The sequence below is a fragment of the Phyllopteryx taeniolatus genome, chromosome 4, assembly GCF_024500385.1.
Source record: "Phyllopteryx taeniolatus isolate TA_2022b chromosome 4, UOR_Ptae_1.2, whole genome shotgun sequence".
NCBI lineage: Eukaryota > Metazoa > Chordata > Actinopteri > Syngnathiformes > Syngnathidae > Phyllopteryx > Phyllopteryx taeniolatus.
Window position 1 is genome coordinate 12876577 of NC_084505.1, and position 23640 is coordinate 12900216.

At 41.8% G+C, this 23640-nt stretch overlaps 3 protein-coding genes across 6 annotated transcripts; 1 reads left to right on the plus strand and 2 right to left on the minus strand.

Moving 5' to 3' along the window:
- Window positions 1–3130: 3130 nt before the first annotated feature.
- Window positions 3131–7623, minus strand: LOC133476353 (phosphoglycerate mutase 1). The gene is made up of 5 exons (XM_061769614.1): window positions 7474–7623; window positions 6100–6366; window positions 5006–5280; window positions 4092–4272; window positions 3131–3692 (listed from the first exon to the last, which is right to left on the minus strand). The coding sequence occupies exons 2-5, from the start codon at window positions 6236–6238 to the stop codon at window positions 3523–3525; spliced, it is 765 nt and encodes a 254-aa protein (XP_061625598.1). The 5' UTR covers window positions 6239–6366; window positions 7474–7623; the 3' UTR covers window positions 3131–3522.
- A 166-nt stretch (window positions 7624–7789) lies between these two features.
- On the plus strand, window positions 7790–15247 carry pi4k2a (phosphatidylinositol 4-kinase type 2 alpha). Of its 2 annotated transcripts, none has more exons than XM_061769609.1 (9): window positions 7790–8293; window positions 11288–11488; window positions 11574–11705; window positions 12940–13097; window positions 13214–13271; window positions 13377–13476; window positions 13627–13771; window positions 13916–13975; window positions 14180–14318. In XM_061769609.1, exons 1-8 carry the CDS (start codon window positions 7955–7957, stop codon window positions 13965–13967), a joined length of 1185 nt encoding a protein of 394 aa, XP_061625593.1. In that variant the 5' UTR covers window positions 7790–7954; the 3' UTR covers window positions 13968–13975; window positions 14180–14318. The 2 variants fall into 2 exon arrangements, with proteins under 2 accessions (XP_061625593.1, XP_061625592.1); XM_061769608.1 differs by having other exon boundaries at window positions 7794–8293; window positions 13627–13760; window positions 14180–15247.
- Window positions 15248–17381: 2134 nt separating this feature from the next.
- LOC133476352 (prostaglandin E2 receptor EP1 subtype-like) lies at window positions 17382–23319 on the minus strand. Of its 3 annotated transcripts, none has more exons than XM_061769613.1 (3): window positions 22980–23319; window positions 18181–19082; window positions 17382–17728 (listed from the first exon to the last, which is right to left on the minus strand). In XM_061769613.1, the coding sequence occupies exons 2-3, from the start codon at window positions 19040–19042 to the stop codon at window positions 17526–17528; spliced, it is 1065 nt and encodes a 354-aa protein (XP_061625597.1). In that variant the 5' UTR covers window positions 19043–19082; window positions 22980–23319; the 3' UTR covers window positions 17382–17525. The 3 variants fall into 3 exon arrangements, with proteins under 3 accessions (XP_061625597.1, XP_061625594.1, XP_061625596.1); XM_061769610.1 differs by having other exon boundaries at window positions 18191–19082; window positions 22980–23316; XM_061769612.1 differs by lacking the exon at window positions 22980–23319 and adding an exon at window positions 19428–20852 and having other exon boundaries at window positions 18191–19082.
- Between the last annotated feature and the right edge of the window lie 321 nt (window positions 23320–23640).

Below are 23640 nucleotides of genomic sequence, written 5' to 3' on the forward strand. Positions count from 1 at the left end.
TATAACAGGATTTCCCCCAGAGGTAAATTTTTGGGGGAATTTACAATGAGATTATACTAATTGGTGTAAAACATGGTTGTGCCCCTTTCAATTCTGCATATCAATTATGGTGAAAAAACTACAATTTAAACTACTTCACAACATTTACTCTACTAAGAGCACATTTTCCAGGTTCACTGACTTAAGATGATAAATGTACCATTTTGTGGGGTTGAGTCAGACACAATTGCACATTTATCTTGAATTTGCCATATGTCTTGGAACTTTTGGAGGGATTTTGAAAAATATATTTGTGAAAAAGTTGGACATAACATCACAGTTAAAAAAGTCTAAAATATATCATTACATAATTTATAAGTGATAAGAAATCTTTGTGTTTTGTTATCAATCTTGGCAAATTTTATATACACAAAATAAGAATTGCCAAATCCTGTCTAAGTTTTAAAGTATTTCTTGTAGATTTTAATTTTTACACAAATATGTTGAAACTAACACATAATAAGAAGAGTATTTGGACATTACAATACCTTGAAAACTAATGTTTAATAGACCTTGAATTAAAATCTGCTGTGCCTTATATTTTTTTGTACTTTTGTTTCTTGTGTGTATTTGTATTATACTAGAAAAAAATATTATAGTGACCAATTAATTGTCTGGATGTTTATGTATGTATATGTTAATAAGAATTTCAGGTATAACATTTTTTTTTTAAAAATCAATGCTTTCACTGCCCTCATGTCTATCTTCATTTTTAAAAAGGAAAAATCTGTTAAAAGATTGTCCTAAAGAAATAAAAATTGGGATTGGATCACCAAAAGCTAAAGAAACACGTTTAAAAACCATAAACGACATCTATCCTAGTAAATATTTTCCAAGACAAAGATTCAACATTGAGCAAAAGAGCTGGGTTTTTTTTTTGTAATTCTAACATAAGAGATTTTAGAACATTTTTTTTTTGTTTTATTCTACTCACACCAAAATCTTTTGGGATACATTTCAACAGGGAATATCTGAAAAGGAGAACATCATCCAAGCTGGAATATAAACATTAAATATGAAATAATAATACTTAATTAAATTTAAAAAAATGGAAAATAGTACAGTCTAGGCGACTGGTTAGGAGATCTGCCTCACAGTTCTGAGGACCCAGTTTCAAATCCAGCCTCGCCTGTGTGGAGTTTGCATGTTCTCCCCCGTGCTGTTCCTCCATACTTGTCCGACCTCCTCCACATTGCCACTCCGGTGCACACCTCAGGTCCTCCTCCTCCTCCACCTGACTTTTCCACCTGCCCGTCTCAGCAAAATACGGAGCAGAGGCTTCAACCGCTCTGTTCGCTTAAGATTAAAAACCCTGGAGAACCCAAGAACCCTTTTCTTCTTTGGAAAATTATGAACTATGCATTAAATGACTGCTATAAATTCACCGAACACCAAAATATCCACTTTTTCAATTTTAACCCTTTATTCCCTAATTTAGGATTAGGGCCAAATTTGACCCATTGGGTTTTAGGCATATCATTTCAAACAATCACAATAACAAACACTGTCAATGCAAACTATTTTTAATTTAATAAAATAATCAGTCAAGCACACAACTAGATTTAACAATGTTTTTTTGGTTAGGGTTAGAACTGAATTTCAAATGTTCAAACACACTTTGGCCAATGGAAACAAGAACACAAGGCAAAAATCACGACTAAAAAAAACCTAACACCATGGGTCGTTATCCAAAAATCAGTTCTGCTCGAGAAAAGAACTCACACTAGACATTGTGGGAGTCTCTGAAACAATTTCTTTTTTTGTTGATGCAGAGATGTAGATACTAAATTGATTATCAAAAAATACACAATTCTCCCAACCGCTGGTTTTCTGAGAAGACGATTTTGTTTGGGTAGGTTTCTAGCTCAACAAAACCGCATGTGGTCAGCCATCTTGTGTACTACCACTGTGGCTCACGTCAGTTCAATATTCATCCACGAGATGTCTCTATGCAGGGGCCAGAGGTGGCACTCTGGGCTTTTGAAGTTAAATTTGACAATTGTTTTTTATGTTTGTTTATTTTGGGTAGCAGAAATTAACAGCGGCCAAATTTGAAAAAAACATTTGGCTCTTGACCCATGCTTTGGCCGGCCATCTTTCTTGAGTCAAGTCAAGGCTAGCGAGTGAGGGAGTACATAGCATTGCCAATGATTCCCGCTGCTCTGTCTCACAAGCTAGTGTTATATAGGTAAAACAAATAAATAAAACAATTTATCCTACCTGAGAAAGGAAATTCCAGACAATCTATCCACGACTGTTCGGTGATTTGTGCAACCCCAAGCAAAAAGTGACTTGGCACGTTGCCGAAGTCTTGACTAATGACTGCCACAAGATGGCGGACACACTGACGTCCAATGTTTCTGTGTGCTGTGTATGGATGTCTATGATTGGGCACACAGAGTACTTTTAAACAATTTGAGTAAATTGCGCACTATTTTTTTTAAATAGTTTTGGAGGGCACGGTGACCGACTGGTTAGAAGGTCTGCCTCACAGTTCTGAGGACCCGGGTTCAAATCCGACCTGGCCTAGTGTGGTGAGTTCATGTACTCCCTGAGCCTGCGTGGGTTTTCTCCGGGTACTCCAGTTTCCTTCCACATTCCAAAAACATGCATGGTAGGTTATTAGAAGACTCCAAATTCCCTGGTAGGTGCGAATGTAAGTGTGAATGGTTGTTTGTCTATATGAAACCTGCGATTGGCTGGCGACCCGTTTGGCGTGTACCCCGCCTCTCGCCTGAAGATAGCTGGGACAGGCTCCAGCATGCCCGCGGCTTTAGTGAGGATAAGCGGTACAGAAAATGAATGCATTAATTAGTCTGTTCCCTCAGTTATGTAATCTGTACCCTCAGTTTAAAAATGATTGCCTAAAAAAATATTCATCAAATTGATCGGTTTTACCATTATCGTTGATTGATTAAATGTTTTGGGGAAATAACCATTTCACAGGACAGCTATCTGTACTTCAAATAGGCATTTCTTATCAGGAAAAGAACATTTATAATAATAATAATTTTAATAGAAGTTTGAACTGAAAATGGCACTTGTGAGGTATTGTGATAGACATGTTGGAAAAAAACTACAAAAACAGAAAGATTTTAAACATGTAATAGCTCATCACATTTATTATTTTCTCAGTCTCACAGCAAGGACAAGTGCAATGTAAATCAACTAGGTCTTTAAACAACAATGTTACTTCACATATATATTGTGGGGTAGCCTCAACGTCAAGTTACCTCCAAGGTCCAAGATGAACATTTTGGTCAGTACATACATATATAATTAATATCCAATCTCTAAAACTTATGTCGAAAAATATAGATGACTCAATTCAAACCTCCGCGTATTACCGAGTTAAACATGGTACAGTTTGTGTGTGTGAGGTTTGTGATGTTGACAATACTAACTGGCTTGATGACTAGTATGTTTTGTTAACTGTACAGGACAGGACTGATCTAAATACCATGCCAATCATAGGAGTGGAGTTTATTTTTTTGCTTTACCCTGAGCCGCCACAGCAGCCATGGCTTTCTGTACAGTCTCTTTATCTCCCAGAAACTGCATGGGTCCTATGGGCTTTAAGTTTTTGTCCAACTCATACACAACAGGAATACCTGTAGGAAGGTTCAGCTCCATGATGGCCTCCTCAGACATACCTGGGATACAATAACAGGCAGAGCTTACAACCGAGAAGCATCATTTGTTATTGAACTGACAATGGACATGCTCCCGAACTAATGGGCCATTTGTTTCTCTGCTTTTGAGCACCACCATAACAACAAGTCAGTTGTACAGATAAAGTTATTCTTTTGACAGCTCTGCTTGCACCAGTTTGCAAGTAGCAACAAGTCGCTCTTTTGTTGCACGCCCACTGATAAATGAGTGCAAAAGAGCAACATCGCCATTTAGACACCAAATTGCACTGAATATGTCTAAACTGGGCCTTCACACAGAAATGTGGAAAAGTGGAGAGAACAAACTATTTTGTTAACCTGATTCATTTGTGAATGTAGTAGTTCGCACAAAGAGCTCTTAATAAGGGTTCACATCCTTACCCTCAAGGTGCTTGACAATGCCACGGAGACTGTTGCCGTGGGCGGCAATCAGCACCCTCTTCCCTTCTTTGATCTGTGGAACTATCTCGTCGTTCCAAAATGGAAGAGCCCTAGCAATGGTGTCCTTCAGGCTCTCACAAGATGGAAGCTGGTCCTCTGTCAGATCGGCATAACGTCGGTCCTACAACAAAGGAAATACTTACATGCAGTTTATTACTTTATAGCCATGGGGCTTTATTCAGTATGTCAACATATATAATAGCCCCAGGTACACGGCCTGTTTAAGCCTTGATTTAGCCGCCCTTTATCGGCTGTTTTGTCTCAAAGTCACAGAAGTCCTTTCAGCCAATATTCCACCTACTGAGGTAGTATCAGAGCCACAAAAGCCAGGACGACCCCTGTGTAAATGCCATCGGCCTGGCAGTTGAAAAAGGCAATCGAGTCGCTGCAGATGAGTTTGGAGTAAATGTATCGAGGAAACAACAGTGGCGGAAGCAGCGTGCAGAAATTTCTAGATGCAAGTAGATGATAAAAGGCTCGAGCACGTGTATATTTGTTGTGGCACTCGCAGTATGATCCCTTCTGTGGTACTTTGTGCTTTTTTCACTTGGGTTTATGTCCCACAGTGAGACTGGCAGTTTTTATTTTCTCCCGTATTTGTATGTGTAATATATACAGCTTATGTGTGAAAGTTAGATTTTTTTTCATTTTATTTAGTAGGTGCTGCTCAAATATCGCTGCATTCAATGGACCAAATTTGACGTTATTTTATTTGTCACACCAGATGCTGGCACTGACATTATGCAAAAAGCAAAGGCGGCGTATTGGCAGATCTTCTGTTACGGCTCCATTGTGGCTATTTTGCAGGATCTCTGTACAAACGAGGCTATTTAAAGGGTCTCTTCAAGAGTAACCTTGCTTATGGTCTGATAGAAGTCATGGCCTTCATCCATGGGTGGGGGAGGGATGTCAAAAGAGCGCCTCCAAATCTTGACTTGTGCCTCTCCATGTTTAGCTGCTGTTTCAGCCTTGTTCAGGCCAGTCAGACCACCGTAGTGGCGCTCATTGAGGCGCCAGGTCCTGTGCACTGGCAACCACATCTGATCGATGCCGTCCAGAACAAACCACAGAGTGCGGATGGCCCTCTTAAGAACAGAGGTGTAGCAAATATCAAACTCGTAGCCAGCATCTGAGGTGAGATTGACACAAAGAAAACAATCAGTTTTAGTTAATTTTGCTCCTGCACAAAGATGTGTACATTTGCTTATGGTTATACAGTGCAACTGCTTGTGTAGATGTTTTTAAATCACACATCTTTTCGATAATGTTAGACCTATGCTTTCTCCTAAAAGCTACTCTTTGCAGAGCTGTCTAACCCTAATTGTTGCTGGTCTTTGCATTTATTTACACATTTCAAATAGTCAGCATACACAAGATAGTATAAAGCTATATGTAGTCTACATACCATGATTAAAGTCCTTATAATGATTTATCAGACTGAAAAACATCTAATCAAAGATCATGCAAAGCATGATTCCGATAATGTGAGCCAACATCTTTGTTGATTACTGTTTTTTAAGGTTTACCGTTTAAAATGTAGTAATTTCTATAGATACGTCTTTATGTACAATTGCACAAAATAAATAAATAAATAAATAAATAAATAAATGAGGATAACCATCTAGGGCGGCGACCCCAAAAGTGTGAGGATTATTTTCAACACATGAAACATACAATTGCTGTAAAAGAGGTTGGGCTGGAATCCAATTCTGCATAGGGTCCGAAGGCTGCTGCTTTTAATGGAGCATATACATCAACAAAATGAACACGACTGTAAAATCTGGGCATGCGTATCGTATTTGCTATATCTCTTGCATCATTTCTTTTGTCTCTGTCGCTCTGGGCCCACAACCTGTTTCCTCCATCCGGCCCGGTTGCATAAACACAGGCTTGCAGCGGTCTAATCCAATGACAGAATGGCCGATTAGGTCGTGCGACATGACTTTACCTTTCAAGGCCTGTCCTCCTCTCTTGGCCTCCTGCTCCCCCGTCTCGCTCAAGTCCGCGTCGAACCATCCGCAGAAGCGGTTCTCCTGGTTCCAGCAGCTTTCTCCGTGGCGGACCAGCACCAGCTTGTACGCTGCCATCCTTGCGCCGATGTCCTCTGCGCTGGATTTCCGGAAACTTCGGCTCAAGTGACTCCGCCTCAAATGCTGCAGCGGCGAGCACAGGGTTTATCCTGGGGTGGCCGGTGGCAGATACGTGAGGATTTTGCCTGTTGAAAATTTAAAGAGGCGGTTGTGGACGTGTGTGTCTGAATTTGACAGATGACACCAGAGATCTCTTGCCTTCCCGTCGACTGTGACCAATCAGAAAGCGAGCTACGCTTGGAGAGGAGGAGGAGGAAGCAGGAGGATGCGCACAAACGCACGTCCACACTTCCCACTGCAGACCATACAAACTAGTTTGCATGTTCTAACATTACGTTGCATACTTTAAATCAAGGGTGCCAAACTCATTTTTGGTACAATTACCCTCAGAGGGCCATTATGACTTTGTAACCATATAAATGTTTCATCGCGTCATGAGAAATCAGTGGACCCCCACATACTCATGGTTTGGCACTGCAGAATTCCATGCTCGCTGATTTTTTATTTTTTTTTCCAATTGTCTTAACATTTTTTAATTTGTCTTTTTTTCCCAAAAAATGGGCATCAGTTATCCGTGAAGTTTTGCTAGTCATGGTCTGGCCCGGTCCACACAACAAATTGATGGACAACTCTATTTGAAAACAGAAGTCAGGAATGATTGTTTGTTCAACTACTGATCAAGTTACTGTAAAACAATGGGTTTGGTAACAAGAAAAAAATGCTTCGATTATACCTGTAATACCTCAATGCTGTTATTAAATCCAACAATTAGAAATGTTGGTACAGATTTTAGCAAGAATCATAGAAGTTGATTCAGATAATTTGGTTTCGCGGGCCACATAAAATGTTGTGGCGGGCCGGGTGTGGCCCCCAGGCCTTGAGTTTGACACAGCCTTGAAAGAATAATAAAAAAAAAATAAATCGACTGAATTTCATTTACTGTTCTCCACAATCCTGTTTGTGTTCGGCAAACAACAGAAACCTGATTTGACGCACTATTGATGCGAGGGCTAACTAAACAATTTCATTTATTATTGTTTATTCAAAGAAATGTGTGCAAACATGACGTTTGATTGGAAGTGCGGTAATAAATCACGCTGAAAAGGTGACCATCATGTCAAAACATGACGAAATTTACTCTGTTGAAAGCAGTTTTACTATTGCTCACTCGTAAGCCAAAGTGTTTTCCAAGGTGATAAATGAAAGTAAAATTAAATAGATAAAATACTCACTGTTTGATGGACTTTCCTTGTGATTAACAACATTGAGGCCTACACCACCGTTATTCCTTTGAACACTTATGGTTGAATATGATAAATGTTTTAAAAAGCCATACGGATTTTCACGAAACACATTTCTTACTTTTCTATCGTAGGCGTTTTCTAATTTTATTTTTGAAGTTAATTAAAGACACGCGTTCACGCTCACGTGTCTTCCGCGGGCGGTCTGACTCTGTCCAATCACACTGATAGAGTAGATGAATGACAAGACAATCTAAACGCTGATTGGTTGACTAGCAAAACACCCAACAGGTTCCGCCCTTTTCCGGAAGCTGACTGTCATCTGATTTCTCTTTTTTGCAGCTTCCTTGTTAGCTGCCTCACGTCCAAGCACGAAAACAACGGTACCACTTAATTTCTCTCCATTTTCTCCCTTTTTCCGCTTCTTCTCTGTCCATCGAACTGTAAAAACTCCTCGTCACCCGGCAGAATTATGGACGAGACGAGTCCGCTTGTCTCTCCGCTACGCGACTCAAATGATTTCAGCTACGGTCCCGCAGAGCCCACCAGCCCGCGGGGCGCCTTTGGAGGAACGCCGGGCTCTGTGGTGCGCATCCCCGCCGGCAGTCCGAGTCGCAGCCGGGAGAGACAGCCGCTTCTGGACCGGGACCGTGGAACCTCACCGCGGGATCCTCTCCGGAACGAATTCCCGGAGGACCCCGAGTTCAGAGAGATCATCCGCAAGGCCGAGCGAGCCATCGAGGAGGGGATCTACCCAGAGAGGATCTACCAAGGATCCAGTGGTAGCTATTTTGTCAAAGACTCTCACGGGGTAAGATGAAGAACAGCTAAGTCACAGCTTCTCTTTGAAAAGCTCAAGTGTTAGATGGACTTTTCCCCACTTAGTTATTTCTTCTTGGAAGCCTTTCCCTCCCACATGATGCCTTGACAAATGCAGAACAGATCAAGCAATCTAGAAACAATAAGCTAATTTAATAAAATAACACATAAATACTCTACAAAACGACAACTTGCTAGAATATGTAGCTGTAATTAATTTAGGAGTTCATGGAGACATACTTCACAGATCGGAGTTGATTTTGATCATAATTTTACCTGTAAATGAAAGAAATATTTGTTGTGTTTGTGAGCTTACTAAAGACTTCGAGGCCTTCGTAGTTGGTGTGGCTGTACAGTTTTTCAACTGAATAATATAAAGAACAACAGCCTGCTAGTGATTTCACCAGTCATCAGGTAGTTCCTGTATTTTGCATTGTTGGAATCTGCCGTTGTTTTTCTGGGCAAAGAACAAAGTCGCATGCAGGTAATCATAGGGAGTGTTCCGATTTAGGAATCGGTTTATGGGGCCAATGCTGACACTTTTCCTCAAGTCTCCACGACAATATGTTGTTTCTTTTTCCAATCGTACAAGTTCAATGGTGTTAATCTTTGATCAGCACTTCTGGAGCTGACCAGGAAAAGTTTTGCGCAACCCACTTGTTACATTCCTCCGTGCAGTGCATTCACATCTGCGTTAAGTCCCCAGTGAAAAGTGTGTGTGTTCACTAGACCATTTAACACAAGAAATTCGAGGTCCAGTGCCACTTCTCTTTGCTTTTGTTTTGCGACGCAGTGACAAATCCTCAATACTGAATGTCTGTGATTTTTATCCCCCTATCCCAGCACGCGTCCGGCTTCTTTACTCGTTCACCAAAGTGCTTAGTAGTCATGTGCCTGCCCTGCTCTCTTGGATGTAATTCTAGTCTATGGCCAAGTTAGGTGTTAAAGCAGTGCGGTGGCTTCCTACCAGGGTGCTGTGGCACACTAGTGCGCTGTGAGAGATCATCAGGGGTGCCGCGGAATGCTATCTAATTTAACTTGTGTCAGAATATTAGCATTTATTAATTACAAATAATATATCTCTCTTTAACTATCAATGCAACCAACGTATAGTCGCAGAGGGAACAAATCAATTCTCTTCCTTTAAATGGCACAAGGTACATTAAACCTGTGTATCCACATTCATACAACAGAATAAATCGTGGCTTCCTGAGATCAGCTTTGTATTCAATTAAACAGGCCATCATTTCACACTAAGTAAGGCCTGGTACACACTTAAAGATAATCGGGCTGATGCCAGACTAGTTTGTTTTATAAAATTATCCTATTATCATGTCGTCTGACTCTCAGGTGTGTTAGGAGGGAATTTGTCCCAATAATGGGGTTCAAAACAGAGTGGACCTTAAATATTACATCCAAAAATCTTTGTGTGCGTGGAACACCGACTACGGGCAAGTCATGCCTCCGTGAACTGTGACGTTAAACGGAATGCAGCCAATCAAGAAGCGACCTGACTGATGAACAAGGAAGCGCGTGTAAGTAAAAATAAACATGAACTACCCAATACACAAAAGTATAATCACACTGGCAATTAGCTTAGCATGAGAACTTACCTCGAGCTTGTCTGCATTCACGCTGTCCCCAGGATTTTTTCTTGTTTCTTTATTTGGGGATTTTTCCATAAGCAAATAGTCCAAAGACCACCGTCATTCCTTCTTGTGTGTCCTCTTCCATGTTGCGTTGTGTGTTTCCTGAATGTTGCTATGTGTCATTTTTCTTCGTTGCTGTGAGATCACATTTGATTATGCGAGATTTCTGTCTTGGCGGACTAGATTCTAGATGGGTGGTGGAACAGAATTTTTATGGGTATAGTGTGCTGTGTTGGTATCAGAGCACACCACACACAGTATCATCCAAACGATTAAAAGACAGTTTGTTTGTTTTTTTACCTTCGTGTGTGGGCTCAGTAATAGATAAACAATCTTAAGTTTTAAAAAATCTTTGTGTGTACCCATGCCTATGAGTAAATTCAGACAAGGTCATCATTCTTTCAGTATTCATACTTTTTATGATATTCTTGTTTGGTGGTGTCCCATGTTATTTTTCTAATGTAAAATGGGTGCCCTGATTCAACAAAGGTTGGGAAACATTGCGTTACACCATCATGCAAAAGGTCAATGTACTCAACATCACAAAAAAGACATTCAGTTATTCCAGCTAAGGAGCAAATAGCTAGCCATTGTCAGTAATGTACGGATGTGTTCAAAGGAGCATTAATTGAATACATTGTGAAACTCAAACTTTAGCGGTTTCCTCAACTTCACTATGCTAACTCAGCTTAGTGACTGATGGTAAAATTTGTTGCAGCAGTGAATCATCTCAAGTTACGTAAATACTAGTCACACACAGATAAAACTCAACATTAATTCTCCTTCTTTTTGCATCTTCCATCCATCCATTTTCTGAGCCACTTCTCCTCACAAGGGTCGCAGGAGTGCTGGAGCCAATCCCAGCTATCATCGGGCAGGAGGCGGGGTACACCCTGAACTGATTGCCAGCCGATCGCAGTCTTTTTGCATCTCCGCCCTCAAAAGTATTAGGACATGCTCACGGTCTTATTGTTTGAGTATGTGTCAGCTTGGTTCGCATAACTTCCATTATATTGGTCTTCTCGCGGTCTTCTTCTCTTTATACCGTTTTGTTTGAGGCCGGCCCTTCTTTTGTGTAAGATTTGTTGACCTTGCTTGATGTCATGCATGATGGGGGTCCAAAGATTTGGCAACGTCATATTATTATTTCTCCTGGAAATTTCGGCCAAATTGTCAATTGTCTGACCTTAGTGACATTTGAATAAATAGGTTGCACTGTATGTAATATAGCAAGTTACTCAATAAAGGAACCATGTGACAATGTTACATTTCTGAAATATTGTTGCGAGAATGCTGCTACAATAGTTCAATTTTCCTTTCCCCATGTCCATTAACAGAAGATCATTGGTGTGTTCAAACCTAAGAATGAAGAGCCCTACGGCCAGCTTAACCCCAAATGGACTAAGTGGCTCCAGAAACTGTGCTGTCCATGCTGTTTTGGTCGCGACTGTTTAGTTCTCAATCAGGGCTATCTCTCAGAGGCCGGCGCTAGCCTGGTCGACCAGAAACTTGAGCTCAATATTGTTCCCAGGACCAAGGTACACATGCACAAACATCTGCAAAGATAAGAACCGTGACTGGAGTGGGAACTAGTTTCGCTGTTAATCAGTGTGGCCGTTCTAGGTGGTATACTTGGCGAGTGAAACTTTCAACTACAGCGCCATAGACAGGGTCAAGTCTCGAGGGAAAAGGCTCGCTTTGGAGAAGGTCCCAAAAGTGGGTCAGCGCTTCCATAGGATTGGACTGCCTCCTAAGGTAAGCTAGTGCATTGCTTATTTATTTTATTTATTTGTTCTTCTCCCTTATGCTTAAGTCAGAAAAGACGCACAGCTCTGCACCTTTCTGACTGCGCCCATTCTGCTGTTCACTTAGCTCTATCATTTGGGCACCTTCTGGGCATGTGCACACTCTGGGTGGGGTAAACCTGAAGTGTGGGTATTCCCTCATTCCCTATGTTCAGCCTAATGTGTATTCTTCCAAAGACTTGAGCAAGATTCCTTATGCGCACTCCAAAGACTGTAGTAAGTCTAGTGCCCCAGGAAGGTGAAACATCATATCGCATGTTTTGATTTCTTTAGGTGTTGCAGTGATGGCCTGTGACCGCCCACGCACTGTGGCACGGCCCGGTGAGACATGTGGTCCACTGCCCAACGGCCGATGTGTCACTACCACATTATGCCGATGGCCAAACGTCAAAATATATCATATTAATTGGCGGGGGAAAACAACAACTTTTTTCTCCCCTGCAAGGCGCATTTCTACCTCATTGCGGCTGGCAGCTCAGCGTTTGTCTGACAGGGCCCCTCATTTAAAAAAAAAAAAAAAACTGCAGTCATCTTAATGGCGTGATGGTGTGTTCGCTTTGGAATCATTTGGTTTTTATTTTATCTGTATCACCGTCGGTCCTGACATCCGTGACCTGGTCACGTGTGTGTCGCTGGTATGGTTGCTGGGCAAGGCTGATCAGCAGTTGCTCACTGTCTTTCTCATTGATGGACTTCCAAACTTGTTCACTCATTTACACAGTATTCTGATCAGATTATATATATTGTACAGTATTTGTCGAATCGAGATTAGAGAATACAAAAACATATGCCCCTTCAAAGTAGCCTGTTAGATGAGCGGTACCCACTGGGGAAGGACGCCTAACTTCAGTATATCCACTATATCCACGGTTAATTTCACATTTTAAGTGTGACATATTTCCGAAATGGATTTCATTGGCATACAAATCATAGGCAAACTCCACGACCTAGAAATTCCAGCGATCCTCAGACTTTAATGAGTCACGCCTCTCAAGCCGTTACAGACAAACTAGTCGGATACGTGTGGTGGGTGTGTCACAAGTCATTACGGGAGAATCGGCACACGTTGACAGCGCGTAAGGCAGGTGTGTAAAATACAGACTTACAGACAGCAACTGGAGAATATGGCCCGACATGAGTTAAACACAAGCAACTGCTGATGGACTTTGTTGCTATTCCTCCAGGTTGGCTCCTTCCAGCTCTTTGTGGATGGGTACAAGGATGCAGATTTCTGGCTTCGCAGGTTTGAAGCCGAGCCTCTGCCGGAGAACACCAACCGTCAGCTTCAGCTGCAGTTCGAACGGCTTGTAGTCCTCGATTACATCATCAGGAACACAGGCATGTATTTGAGTCACCCTGCTCAGCATGTGTCTATGTGGTCATTGTGGTCACACACAGCGTGGTCATTGACAGATTCATTATCACAAGATTTTTTTTCGTTTGTTCCATTCTAGACAGGGGAAATGACAACTGGCTTCTCAAATATGACTGCCCTATGGACCCTGTGGGGAACAGGGTGAGAATCCCACACCCAGTCTTCTCTCTAACAGGTTTTCATAAGTGTATATTGGAAATTTCTATTTTGTGTCAAATTGAATTGCTGTTCATGCCAACCCTACAGGAAACAGACTGGGTTGTGGTGAAGGACCCAATAATCAAGCTGGCAGCCATAGACAATGGTCTAGCCTTTCCTCTCAAACATCCTGACTCCTGGAGAGCATGTAAGACCCTACTCTATCTCGCTCACATCACTGCTTCCACCCATCCTCAGACAGATTTCTCTATAAAATTCCTCTCAGTGGTTCAAGTGGTGCTTATTTGTTAATTCAAAGTATGTTGACTGTCGTTAACATACTTCATTCCATCGCTAGATCCTTTCTACTGGGCATGGCTCTCCCAAGCCAAAGTTCCTTTCTCCCAAGAAATCCGAGAGCTGGTCCAACCAAAACTCTCTGACCCAAATTTTATCAAAGACCTCGAAGAGGACCTCTATGAACTATTCAAAGTAGGTTGGAAGTAAGGATTAATTATTCAACACTATTTTTCTCATGGCACTGCGATGCCAGGAGGAAGCTGACTAATCATAGGAGCAGGCACACTGCTCTGCATCTGTATACACAGGCATGTTCTGTATTTTACATGTATGGTGTTGTCCCACAGAAAGACCCTGGTTTTGACAGAGGACAGTTCCATAAGCAGGTTGCTGTCATGAGGGGGCAGGTGAGTTGTCAGGATTATGTTGTCACAGCATCATGAAAGGCTGGATTACACTTTTACACACTTAATGCAGAGCTGTCAAATGTTACGGATCGTCCGTATTTTGTTACGGACAGAATCAACTTGCATGCGCACACGCATGTTAAGTTTGCTTCGGGTTTGGGTAAGTTACCTTGATTTTCATCTCCACCCCTTCTTCATTCAAAGATTCTGAACCTGTGCCAAGCCCTAAAGGATGATAAAACGCCGCTGCAGTTGGTCCAGATGCCCCCGGTGATTGTTGAAACAGCCAGAGCCCCCCAAAGAGCAAATAGTGAGTCATACACACAGAGTTTCCAGAGTAGAAGACCTTTCTTCACCTGGTGGTAGGGAGCATGCATTGGGAGGCGGAGAAGCAGGAGAAAAGAGTACAGGTTTGTCGCTTGGAAATGGATTTAATTACCACCGTCCCCTCCTCCCCGAATGGACACTGTAATTACTGAAAGTGAGTGTGTGGGTAGAAAGATGAGGCAAAAAGGGGAAGAATTTTACATCGGCTCTTCCTTGTTTGCCTTGGTGCCTTGTTTGGATGTGAAGAAGTTTGAAATATTCCTTTTTGCAACGAGAATTCGAATGGACTCCCCACGGGGCACGTGTGATCGCCCACGTGTGCATGCCAATCAGTCAAAAACAGAGGTTGTCTAACCGAAGATGGGAGATGTCTCATCCCACATCAATATTTTCTTCATGCCGCTCTGCCTTTTAACATTCACCTGCATAGTCACCACTCCCACACTGTTTAATGGACCGCACTGGTATGGCCTATTTTAAACCAATAGTGGTCATTAGTATTTAAACCCTGAAAGTTTAGGAAATGGACACACTGAGCACGTGTCGACACGGTGAGCACGAAATGTGAAGTGGTTTCACAGCTGGAAATGGATTCTACCAACAGTTGACTTGACGTTGTTCAAGTCATGTGGGGTGCTTAGAGAAGGCGTTTGTTACGCTGAAATCATTACAAGCCTAATTATTCCGCTTTCACCAATGAGTTAATTGACCAGTGAAGAAAACAGAATCGACTGCCAGAATTGAGGAGAGTGTTGTTGATTTATTGGTTTCTGATAATTACTTCATTTTCTAGTCTTTTTCTCACTTGTCAGGTGGAACTGCATAAAGTAACTTCCTGCTGTACAGAACAGACATGAAATGTATTGTGACAATGCACTGTATAATTTGTATGTAATATTTAATAATAGATTATAATAATAATAAATCTTCCATTCATACAGGTAATTTGTGCATTAATGAAATGTTGGGGGGGGGGGACCAACCAGACTTCTGTTTTTGATTATACTGATTGGACTTGATTAGGAAAGACACACCTGTCTACATAAGCCCTTACAGCGCATGTCAAGAGTGTTAAATACTTATTTCAGCCGCTGTATGTATGTTCATGAATGGGCTGTTCTCAGAATTAATGAAATTCATAGGTCTGACATTATTGGAACCTGTTAGTCATGTTGAACAACCTTTATAATACAACAGGTAGTGTGTATATTCGGCAGAAGAAGTTGATAAAACTTGATGCAAAGCCTTTCTGAAACGTGTGAGCCACATAATAGTCATTCAGCTTTATTCGTCATGTAAACTATTTTTGTTTTTTGCCTGCAACATCGTTGTTTTGGTGTACTGAAGTTGTCTTGCATCATTACTTGCAGAAGGGAGATGTTCTGACTAATGATCCAATATTGTACTGCAGTTCCTTTCCTACACCATGCAGGCTGACATAAAGAGTGGTCGCTCAAGAGCCAAATATACATCCACTAAAACCATGGTTTATGATCAAACAACAGTTTATACGATCTTGTTTATTAATCTACATTAGTTTGGGTTGTACACGCTATCTGGTGACTGTGACGAGTAGAAATCAAGAGACTGCTTTGCAGCCTCATGCTGCTGTATTTTCTTCATTCGTTAGCAGACGGGTTGCGAAGTTTGACAAAAGGATGCCTCATTTATGCTGGGAATACTATGAAGTAAATCACGTACTGTACTTGTTAGCACATGCTGTGGTAGTGAAAAGGTTTCACGAGTGTCAAAAAATGCATACTAATATGCTGAGGTAACATTCATTAACCAAAATAGCCAACATTAAACGGATGAGAGAAGATGATTAGTGTTGATGAATACTGAAATGCTCTGTACACCCACGCCACCATTTTACTTAACCCAAATTCTAATTTCATCTAAGTGAGGAATGTCGAAGGCAAAGCATGACCAATGCTCACGTGTGTGTGTAGTCTTGTGATGTCATGGTGTTAGACACGACAGTTTACTCGAGTTTGAGATGCCTTGACTCAGATTCACACGTTACTGATCAAATTTAGTTCAACTTTACCGTTACCGTAAGAAAATAAATGCAAATACAATAACAATGGTCCACAAACACTCTGAATGTAGATCCTTTTAAAAATGAAGTTCCTCAAAAGACACAAACGTTTGTGCAGCTGGTGCAAGTTGACTTCTCTCTACAACTTTCTCATACCCCTTGTAGACCATCCTCTAGTTTTCCCCCAACCTTAAGTTACTCAAATACTGTATGTTGGTTTGAATCTTTAGCCTGGAGTGACTCAATGATCATGGTTTCCGCCAATTTTGATCACGTTCCCACTTCCCACACACAAATATAGATAAGTTTGGTCCCCAGTTTTTCTGACATTGCTACTTTGCGTGGTTGATTCCTGATGTGCATTCCCAGATCCAGACACATTTACACCACTAAACACTGTAAAGGGGTGATTGTTGATTGTCAAAGCCACTCACTCATAAGTGAGAAAATTCTGGAGAAATTATTCATCAAAAATAATTGCAAAAACACAGTCATTTGTCACAATCCAATTTCTTCACTCATTTAAAGTTTTATTTATTTATTTTACTTGCATTTCCTCAGTCATTTGAGGGATAACTTTAAGAATATCCCAATTTTCCCACATCATGCTCACAGTCACGGAGCGTGAATGTTCTGTCATACTTTAGAATTTGCTATAGAGTCCTTCCTCTGTGAGGCTTTAATCAATGTTAGTTTTACATTCGGGGACACAAGAAATGTGTTGGCTTTTACTGTCAAAGTTGCTGTGATGGAGAGAGGAAATAACACTTAATTCATCCGAATGAAAAATTAACCTAAGAGCTTTGCAGCACCTTTTCATTCTTTTGTCCTAATGAGAAAGAAGCGTTAAGCAAACACTCATAGTTTTGTGCAAAATCTTAGTAGTTAGCTAGCTTCCATTTGTAAGGTTAGAAACCAATATACGCAACAATAAAAAGATACAGATTACGTCAGTATTTCCTTATAGTCTTTTAAACATTTCCCAAGTGGACCAGCCCAGAAATGTTGCACTGTGCTCATGTAACTGACTCCATCATCATCATCAGACATATTCTTTTATTGAACGTATTTAGTTCTGAGGGGTTTTAAAATGTTTGCGGCACAGTCCTCCCATTTTAGAGAGCTCATTTTTCATTCTTCTCCGACTGAGGAGGAGATGTAGTGTCCAAGCATCCAAATAAATTACCCCCCAGGCCCGCTTGGCACTTTGCAATGAGGTAGATTTTCCGTAGGATAGTTCGGCGCAGCAGGATGTAGACCCAGGGGTCCAGGATCTGGTTCCACGTGGCCAGTCTCACACCCATTACCAGTAGCATTTTGTAGTTGGAAAGTTCTTCTCCAGTAGATCCTGTGTAGGAGTGCATCGCGGACATCAGGCCAAAGATCTGTAGGTATAAAACGTGCCGTTTGTTTTGCATGTTGAAATCTACCACATTATACCTAGTACATACATTTTGGTTAAGGCTATGATGACATAGTACAGGTGAACCTCTCCCATGAATTTACCTACTAACTATAGCTTGCTGTTGTTTGTATAGGAGACAGTTTGGGTTTATTTATGTAGTCACTCTGTTTTTGTGAGCAACGTTAGTGCTGCCTTCTCAAGTGTAAAATCTGTAAAAATGCAATCGTCAACATACATTTGATAACACATTTGAGATGTCTCTGAGTTATGTAGTTTTACTGTAAAGTTTAAAAGTGAAGCAATTCTATACGCTTTTGTATTAGGGTGATGTCAAACTGTATTCTGAATGATACATGCTAACAAACAAATCAAAATCAAATACTGTAAGCTATTATACTGTACAGTATGTCCATGTCATTTTGTTGTACTTACTAATACTCACCAGCAGAGGACACCAGCATATGCACGAAGTGACTGTAATTCCCACCAGCTGCACCACCATCTCAATGTCATGTGACTTGGCCGAATGATGGGACCCAGGCTTCCTCCTCAGTCTAGCGAGCACCAGCGTCAGTCCACTGATGCTGTTGCACACCACTGCCACAGCCAGGGAGGTCAGGCCTACCCCAGAGAAAAGCACCACAAATGCCACGTCCGCCTCATGAATGTCGCCGAGCACTTGAATAAAGCACCAGGTGCCTGGGTCCTGATAGGTGTATGAGCCCAGCTGCAAGCACGGCAGCAAGGCCACACAGAGAGCAGCCAGCCAAATCGCAGACAGGCACATTTTAGTGCGGGTGGTTGTGACCAGGGAGGAGTGCAGGAGTGGCTGGGTGACACCCAGACAACGCTCTGCAGCCATGGCACAACCCATGAAGAGCGGGCACAGGCCGAAAAACACCATGCTTCCTCCCAGGAACTGGCACATGGCATCAGAAGAGCCGGAGTCCTCCGGCCGCACACCTCCAGAAAGGTAGAGTCTCAGAACCAGGGCACCAGGGATCACGTGGCCCATGAAGTCTGTTACTACTAGGGACGTAGCAAAGAGGAGGAATGTGGCTTTGGAGCGCCGTCTCTGGAGAGAGTAGGCGTTCGCCAAGATAAACAGGGCCACGATGTTGGACACGATGCCCAGTGTCATGGGCAACACCACCACCACAACGCCGCCGGTGGTCAGGTTTCCCTGCTGCGACATCTGAAGAGCCACCCTGGCTGCCATTTTCCCTCTGCTGACATTTAAGGAACGAGGGATGAGTGGCGAGGATGAAGAGTTGCAGCAGCTCAAAGCTAACATGACTGAAGACTGAGGCTCCTGTGGGCCATGCTTGAAGAGGCTGCAGGACAAACAAGGAAATCATGAAGGAAGAAGATTGCATGCATAAGACAGAGCCAGAGATGGCAAAAGTAAATAAGTAGAAGTAGAGATACAGGTATTTCTGTAAAAATAAAAAGCCTTGTCAAAGTAAAAGTGCTGATTCAACCAAGTAAAAAAAAACAAAAGTACAGACTCTCCATTCAACTTAAGTACAACAGTAAAAATCTATGTTAATTTTATTACATACGATACATTTTGACAGCAAAAAACTTCACGCCAGACAAAACAGTTTTTCCCTTTTATTCACTTTTATTACCCTTTTATTCAGTAGTTGTACTAATGAAAGGAAGAAACAAAATCTTACATGTTGCTGTTCAAGAGCTAGCTAGCTAGCATTGGCTTGACTTCAAAAATTGTTTGCTAACATTGCGAACTTAAGTGTCCATACGTGCACTTGGCACCAGGACACCCTAGGTCGCAGTTCAAAGATCGGCTTTGTAGTCGTGTCATCGGACTTGCAGCCGCATGTCTTGGACACTCGGGTGAAGATAAGGGCGGAGCTGTCAACTGATCACCACCTGGTGGTGGGTTGGCTCCGATGGTGGGGGAAGGGTCCTCGAGGGTGCATGGGAATTCCCCCAACCAGTCTACATGTGTTTTGAGGACTTGGAGATTCTGTTCCTAACTTTTTCTAGAATTTCTAGGCGCAGAGGGGGTCCGGTTTGGTGGCCTTAGTCTTGCATCTCTGCTTTTTGCAGATGATGTGGTTCTGTTTGCTTCATCAAGCCGTGCTCTCCAACTCTCACTGGAGCGGTTCGCAGCCGAGTGTAAAGCGGCTGGGATGAAAATTAGCACCTCCAAATGAGCCTCATTTTTCATGATTTTAGAGCCTTATTTTACATCCATGATTTTTTTTTAACGAATTAAAACATTTGGAGACGCTTGTTAAAAACATTCTTCTCTGTGCTGTATCAAATTTACAGGACATATTTTGGGTCCCTTTACAGGCACTTTAAATAAGGCAATGGATGGGGAATATCTTGCTTCTCCGAATCTGTTGCATTATCGTCGGTTTTCCATGAAGCTCCTGTTCCAGTTTTTCATGCCTTATAAGATCCTAAGATCTCAACCGTGGTTGACTTTAACTCTAGTTTTATGATTTTTTTACGTTGTGTCGTCAGCCGTGGAGGTTGAAAAATATCACAAGCCTATTTTGGCATAGTAAAGTATACAAACTACAGATATCTGTTTTCAAATGTAGGGAGTAAAAGTAAAAAGTTGTCAGGAAAATAAAAAACTCAAAGTACAAATACCGTACCTGGAAAAATCCCATAATGAACTACGGTAATGAAGCATTTGTATTCCATACCAAAGTATTTGTTCTCTCACCACTCCACATCGCTGACTAGTTTGATGAGAATAATGTGAGCCGATTCAAATGATTACGTTTTCTACATTCCATAGTCCATCTTTGGAGTGACTTCATGCATCACTCACATAGGCTACGTTTCTTATAAGGAAACTGACACGACAGAGGAATGCCCACGAGGTCAAACAATTTGCAGTTTGGGCAAAGATTTTCAGTAAAACTATGCCTCTAAAGTCACACAAAGCGTCTGAATTCAGTCCACCAACATGCATGACCCTTTGACCCAACCCTGTGTTTAAAGGCGCATGCACGACAGGTTGAGAAATACACTGAAAGTTGAATTTGCGACTGAATGTTTAATGTCGGGCGGACTGGTTAGAGCGTCTGCCTCACAGTTCTGAGGACCGGCGTTCGATTCCCGGCCCCGCCTGTGTGGAGTTTGCATGTTCTCCCCGTGTCTGCGTAAGTTTCTCCAGGCACTCCGGTTTCCTCCCACATCCCAAAAAACATGCACGGTAGGTTAATTGAAGACTTTAAATTGCCCGTAGGTGTGAATGTGAGTGCGACTGGTTGTTTGTTTGTATGTTCCCTGCGATTGGCTGGCAACCAGTTCAGGATGTACCCCGCCTCCTGCCCGATGATAGCTGGGATAGGCTCCAGCACTCCCGCGACCTTTGTGGGGATGAGCGGCTCAGCGAATGGATGGATGGATGTTTAATGTCGCTGAAACGGTGGACGACTGGTTAGCACATCTGCCTCACAGTTCTGGGGACCAGGGTTTGAATCCCGGCCTCGCCTATGTGGAGTTTGCATGCTCTCCCCATGCCTGGGTGGGTTTTCTCCGGGCACTCCGGTTTCCTCCCACTTCCCCAAAACATGCGTGGTAGTTTGATTGAAGACTCTAAATTGCCCGTAGGTGTGAATGTGAGTGTGAATGGTTGTTTGTTTGTATGTGCCCTGCGATGGGCTGGCGACCGGTTCAGGGTGTACCCCGCCTCCCGCCCGAAGATAGCTGGGAGAGGCTCCAGCAGCCTGCGACCCTAGTGAGGATAAGCGGTAATGAAAATGGATGGATGTTTAGTGTCAAATGTTGAAATATACTCTAAATGTTAAATTTGCAACTGAATACATTGAATATTTGACACTGAATGTTGAATTTGCAATTTGTGAAGCTGAAAAGTACATTTAATATTTAGATTTTTTTTAAAATTCAGATTCAAAACCTGATGGCATGGATTTACTTCCATAAAAATGAGTTTGACACCCTTGATTTACAGTCTTCACTTAATGTGCATGTTTTTAGAATATGGGAGGAAGCCAGAGTACCCCCAGAAAACCTGCAAAAGCACGGGGAGATTATGCAACTCCACAGAAGAAGGCCGGGCTCGAACAGCCAAAATCAAGCGTTTTGCTCTTTAGGATTGTATTGTTTTTAATTACTGATATTAACAGCGGTTAACTTGTTTTTATACTTGTGTGATTAATCACAATGTTACAAAATGTGATGGGTGATGCGACTCACTTTACCATTACACCTGCGTCATTAAAGACAAGGGTTTTTCTTTTTTTAAAGTCTTAATATTTCAAGTGGTTACCTTATTTTTACACTTGTACTGTATGGCTGAATGTTTAAATGTTAATCATAGGTAGACTGGCATCCCACTAGGGACTATGTCCGACCTTTGTATTTTTAATTATCTAGTCAACAATAGACCTTAGGTATATGATCATTTTTAGCAAAACAAAATGGATGGATGGCACACCTCATTAAAAAAAAAAACAATATTTCTTTTGTTTAATATTTTGAAGAAAGTAAGATACTTTTTTTTAAATCAACCCATCCATCCATCCATCCATTTTCTGAGCCGCTTCTCCTCACTAGGGTCGCGGGCGTGCTGGAGCCTATCCCAGCTGTCATCGGGCAGGAGGCGGGGTACACCCTGAACTGGTTGCCAGCCAATCGCAGGGCACATAGAAACAAACAACCATTCGCGCTCACAGTCATGCCTACGGGCAATTTAGAGTCTCCAATTGATGCATGTTTTTGGGATGTGGGAGGAAACCGGAGTGCCCGGAGAAAACCCACGCAGGCACGGGGAGAACATGCAAACTCCACACAGGCGGGGACGGGGATTGAACCCCGCACCTCAGAACTGTGAGGCTGACGCTCTAACCAGTCGTCCACCGTGCCGCCTAAATCAACCCAGTAAATTATTATTAATCGTTACAGCAGCAGCACATTTTAAAAAAGCAACAACAACAAAAACATTCAGTAAGTGTTAAAAAAAATGCACAAAAAGCTATAACCATACATTTTACGAAGTAAAAGATGAAAATGAATTCCATAAATGGAGTTTACTTGTCTTGCTTATGTTTTTGTATTTACGGCACTAAATATTGACAAGAGGTGCTCAGACTGTTTTACTTAAAGTGATGGTGGCAAAAAAAATTATAGCTTCCTTAAATGTTCAAGGATGAAGCTCTCCGTCGTTAAGTCTAATTAAGAATGATTTTGATACAGAAATTAATACTGGACATGTAACTCACCACTTAATGGTACTGTTGTACGGTCCAACATGAAGAACCAAAAAATTCTGTAGCTATCCAGCAATAATCCAATACATAATGGAAGAAAATGGAAGGTTCTCCCTAGGATAACTCCTCTGTAGTTGCATATATATATATATTTTTTTTTTTATAAGTGTCGTTCATGTGGTATCCAGTCAAAGTGTGTGAAGGTTGGGGAGGATGTTGACGCTTTATAGTCGTTGCTCTTTCACGACGTGTGTGTGTGGGCGTCTCTTCTGTGTGGCTCCACTCATCATCAGCGTGCTGGCTGCATCCATTCTCCTTTCTTCATGTAACCACTGCACACTTACTCACTCCACCGGTGTCACACGTTGCTTTGAAATGACCTCGGATTTGGTCTGTTCAATCCATGTAGATTGCCAAACATGTTGCTGACTGTCATTTTGAATGAAGTTTATGTTGAACAATTAAATATATGTTTGCTTGTGATGAGAGCTGTGAAAATATATTTTGCTTGTAGATTTTCCTCATGTGACTCTGAGGTTTTAAAGTTTTTCCTCGCAGTTTGAAGTGTATTCAAAAATTCGAAGAAAAAAATATATACAGTATATACACACAATATACAATGTTGAGTGAGATAAGTATTTCATCCCCAAGACCTCAGCCAGAAATATGGCTC